We start from the raw sequence: 4,431 nt of genomic DNA on the forward strand, positions 1-4,431 counted from the left end.
GTCTGTCAATCTCTAGTAACAGATATTTAGTAATAGTTTCACAGCAAATGAGGCTCATCAGTCTCTAACATGAGAAGGCTGAAGACACCTTTGGAAACAATTCAATCGGCAGCCAGCCAAGGACATGAAAATAACAGGACAGACTCCTTTACTAGGGTTTTTTTCTTTATGATGTACAGTTAAAGTCTTTACCCACTATAGAGTTTCAATACTCCCAAACTACTCATTGACAGTATAACTATTATGCCTTCCCAGTATTTCTGTGTAATCCAAATGGAAATGCAGTTTAAAGAACCACATTTCACTGATTAGAGGTGACAGGTAATTGGTATATTTACTGAATTACTCAGTAGGTGCCTAGCAACTTGACCAACGTTCAGGTCTTCGTTCAATCAAAACTCAATTACTGCACTTGCTTTTGAGAGTTCTGACCCACTGTCCACATAGGATTATTAGTCTGTTTACACTGTCAATTAATTAATGACTAAAAACCCCACCCCAAATACAGTTTCTCTACCTTAATTGTCCTATCCAAAGAAGCACTGGCAAACTGATTATTGTCTTTCGGGTTTATGACAATCTGCATGACATAATGGGTGTGTCCTTCAAACACCTGAGAACAAGACCACTTTTTATCCCAGTCCCAGAGTTTAATGAGCATGTCATCTGAAAAACACACAAACAACAAACAACCAAGCTTCAGTGAGTGTTAACTACCTTAAGAAACCTCAATAGCTTCAAGCTAAAGGCTAGACAGGAGGCACTGCTAATAATGCCTTTTTCATCTCTAAGATTACCTTCCTTGCAGAAAGACCACAGAGAGTACAAGTTTCTCAAGAAGACTGTCCAGTAAAATCGTGATAAAACTATGAAAGAAATACATCTGTCCTTAAAGGCAGATGAATTGATATTAAGGGATTGAATGATTAATCAGAACACAGTGGGCAGACATGAAGCAATGGGACCCATGATTTTTGTTCTGCAGCACCTGCTCCGATCTGTGCTAAGGAAGAGGAAGCAGAGACAACCAAGTTGGCTCCTTAGTACCTTTATTTCAGGTTAAGTGTGTTAGCTTCACCAGCAAAACACAGATATACATCGTGCTTGTGTCTCACAAAGCTCTCTGCCTTCCTGCAGAGCTCTGACTACATCAGTAAGGGTTCCAGGAATAAAAAAAGGACCAAGTAGCCCAGCCTAGGAGTTCTCAGGCAAGATCTGCTGGGACACTGTGATCTTTGAATCCTGAGTAACATACATCACCTCAAATAACTGAGAACTCAGTGGTATTTTGGGAAAAAAACAACAAAACAACTTCAGTTATCTGCTGCTTCCAAGTCAAATTGCCAGCTGAAAACACAGTCCAAACCATTAATGCCATTTAAAAAAAACACAGAACTTGAGCTGTTATTTGAGGGTTTGCCACACTAATTAGCACATATATGAACCTTTCCTCTGGCAGATAGTAAGCAAGAAGGCTCTTCCTTCTGCTTTGCCAAAAACACAATCCATTACATTTCAAATTGTAAGTACAATTGATATTCCATTAAAGAAATGTGAATGCAACTGCCAAAGAAATAACATAAAGTGACAACTGTCATGTTGGCTACTAGCTCAGGGATTCAAGTTGAGAGCGTGCAGCCCCTCACTACACAGAAAACAGAAGCCTAATAATAGCTGGTTATTAAATATAAAAGTACACCAAAGCATTCTTACCACTGCTGGTCAGAATGAATGGCTGTGTGGGATGCACAGCAATGCAGCGGATGTAATCGGAATGGGCTTCGAACATGTGAACTCTTTCCAAGGTGTTGTAATTAAAAACTCTGATTTGCATGTCATCCTATGAAAGGCAAAAAAAGTCACCATCAAAATAAGACTCTGTGCAGTGCACCTTCTGTGCAATACAGGGAAGCTACAGAAAATATTCCATCATGGAAGAGCTTCTAACAACTAGTTGTTGAAGAAAATGCATTTTTTTGTACATGGCTAATTATACAAATTATACTTTGATTCAGAAGTCTATAAACTACACAATCCTATTCCAAGGCACTTAAGAAATGGCAAACACTTCAACTAAAATTTCATTTTTAAAAGTAACTGGACCACAGTAGCATAATAAAATGAAAAGAAATGTTTACTCTGTGTATAGGACAGAAGACTAGGAAAAAAACTGAGACAAAAATATTTAGACATTAGCCCAATTTAGCCAACAATTATTCATTCCCTCAAGAAAAAATGTGTTAGCAAGATTAGAATAAAACTATTCCTCTCAAAGAAAACTCATTGATTAAACCAGAGATTTTTTCTAGAGGTGAGCAAAACCAAAAAATTCATTTTAAAGATAACCAAGAACAAAAGTAGAAAGCACCTCCTAATTCACCTTACCTAGACAGTCAATAGTTTCATCTTAGTTAAAGCAGCACCAATAATACTGAGAGAAAACTGGTGCTGAGTATGTTCTAGATGAATCTAGACCTGCCTTGCACTACCTGCAGAGTTAGTCACCTTATCAGGTTGCTCTCTTTTGAAGTGACAAGTTTAACTTTCTAAGCTTACTTAAAGAGAAAATGTCTTGGAAACTGTAGTGAAATATTCTCATCTCTTCTACAAACTCCAATCAGATTACCGTGTGATGCACAAAGGAACGGCATGAAAATAAATTAGAGAAAGTACCAGTGCCTATACAATCACAAGAGGACAAATAGCTTACAGCTCCTGTAACAACCCAGTTCTTCCTGGCCACGAATTTGGCAGCTCTCACGGGCAGGTCACACACTTCAAAATTCTTCACCAGAGTCTAGAAATAAAAACAGCACGTTTATAGCAATAGGGAAAACACCAGTTTTCAAATTAGCTCTTTATATTTTCTTAACAGTGTCTAATATGTTGTCTCCTTATCTACTAATACAGTGACTTCTGTAATCAGCCAGAGGAGAGTACAGTCGGTTAGTAGCAGACTCTGGTACAAATCCCATTTATCAACACCAGATACACATCTGTCAGTTATGAAGATTCCATAATGAGGGAAAACCAAAGCCATCACCTGTGTTTCATGGTTCCAGACACAGACACTGCCATTGTAGAGGCTAGCCAGCATCCATGGCTCCGTGGGGTGCAAGTCCACACTCTTCACCCGGTCAGACCGAGCCGTCAGCTTCCGCTTGATATCGAGTCGGAGAGGCTGGGGAGGGAAACAGTGCAGAGCACCAAGTTACTGGACAGAAAAGTTATAGGAAAAGGAAAGCTGCAGCTGCACCTTAAAATAAGAGGATTCAATCCTGCTTTTCAGGCAGACAGAAGACTCCTACTCTTTTCTATCCACCTGCTTATTTGTTTAGTAGGGAAACATCCCATCCCCACCAATGGGCCCATTTCAGCTGATTTTGTGAAATTCAGAATTTCTTCATACTGTAATAAACATCTTCAGCACAGTTAAAAAGTAAAGATGCACTGTACATCTTCCAGGTGTCTCTGACCTACTCAAGCTAAGTAAAGAGAATTTGCTTCTGCTAAAAATGTTAGAGAATGAATCTTCCTCCTACTTCACCTGACAAAACAGGTAGAAAAGGCAGTTATCACAATGGGCCACAGCAACATTTGCTCAATATAAATTTATTTCCATTCAGAGTTCCAAAATTAAGTTCCAGAATGGAACACTATGTTGCAGAATCTGGGGCGGGGGAAGGAAAGTTTAAGTCTTTCTCTTACAAAGAAGGCTTTGAGCTTCCACTTTCCTCACTAGCAAGGTAAAGCCAGAGTGTTTAAAAGGCACGAAGTCTTGCAAAGTGATTTTCTACAATATTTTGAGGCATTATAGATTAATTTAGACACTCGAAGACTGCTGAGCTCACTTAATGCTATTGCCATTTTTTCTCCCAGAACTTAATGGATAATATCTGACCAAAGAATACAGATTGTGTTTCATAGTGGAATAATATTCATAAAACCTGCAATTACATATATGTTGGACACTGCAAAGAGAACAAGACACCTAACTATCGTGGAGTATCTGTAACTTTCAGCCACAACAACTGATGTAGAGAATGAAGTTGTGGTTTATATATATATATCTTGGAAAAATAAGCATGATAAGTGCACTTGATTCTGTGCTCATTCTTACAACTGCTCTGATCAGCTGCTCCTCAGGGCCGGGTTAATGTCTCTTAAGGGGTGAAATGCAACACACACTCGAAACACTCGGACACTTAGGTCTGTTCGATGAACGCTCCAAGGGATCTGCCAGTGATACAGTGGCACTTTAAAGAGCCTTATTGACCCGACTAACACCACTGTTCCTCAGGCGGCAGGGGAAGGGGTAAGCCCGGACAGACCAGCGCCAGCAGCCCCGAGCAGAGCCGCCGGGCCGCCCTGCCCTGCCCAGGGCCGAGCGGATCGCGGGGGGGTATACCCAGACAGCGCCAGGGCCGCGCT

The 4,431-nt window shown here is 40.2% G+C and overlaps 1 protein-coding gene across 1 annotated transcript in view; it reads right to left on the reverse strand.

The window, feature by feature from the left end:
• The window catches only part of COPB2 (coatomer protein complex, subunit beta 2 (beta prime)), a 12,059-nt gene extending 8,857 nt beyond the window's left edge, over positions 1 to 3,202 (reverse strand). Inside the window, exons 1-4 of the mRNA XM_009082231.1 lie at positions 3,044 to 3,202; positions 2,711 to 2,797; positions 1,714 to 1,840; positions 518 to 666 (exon numbers count right to left, since the gene is read on the reverse strand). Coding sequence (XP_009080479.1) covers positions 518 to 666; positions 1,714 to 1,840; positions 2,711 to 2,797; positions 3,044 to 3,097 — 417 coding nt within the window. The 5' untranslated portion in view covers positions 3,098 to 3,202. The remainder of the gene's footprint in view (positions 1 to 517; positions 667 to 1,713; positions 1,841 to 2,710; positions 2,798 to 3,043) is intronic.
• Positions 3,203 to 4,431: the final 1,229 nt, after the last annotated feature.

This window comes from Acanthisitta chloris, unplaced genomic scaffold (genome assembly GCF_000695815.1).
Source record: "Acanthisitta chloris isolate BGI_N310 unplaced genomic scaffold, ASM69581v1 scaffold34079, whole genome shotgun sequence".
Taxonomy (NCBI): Eukaryota; Metazoa; Chordata; class Aves; order Passeriformes; family Acanthisittidae; genus Acanthisitta; species Acanthisitta chloris.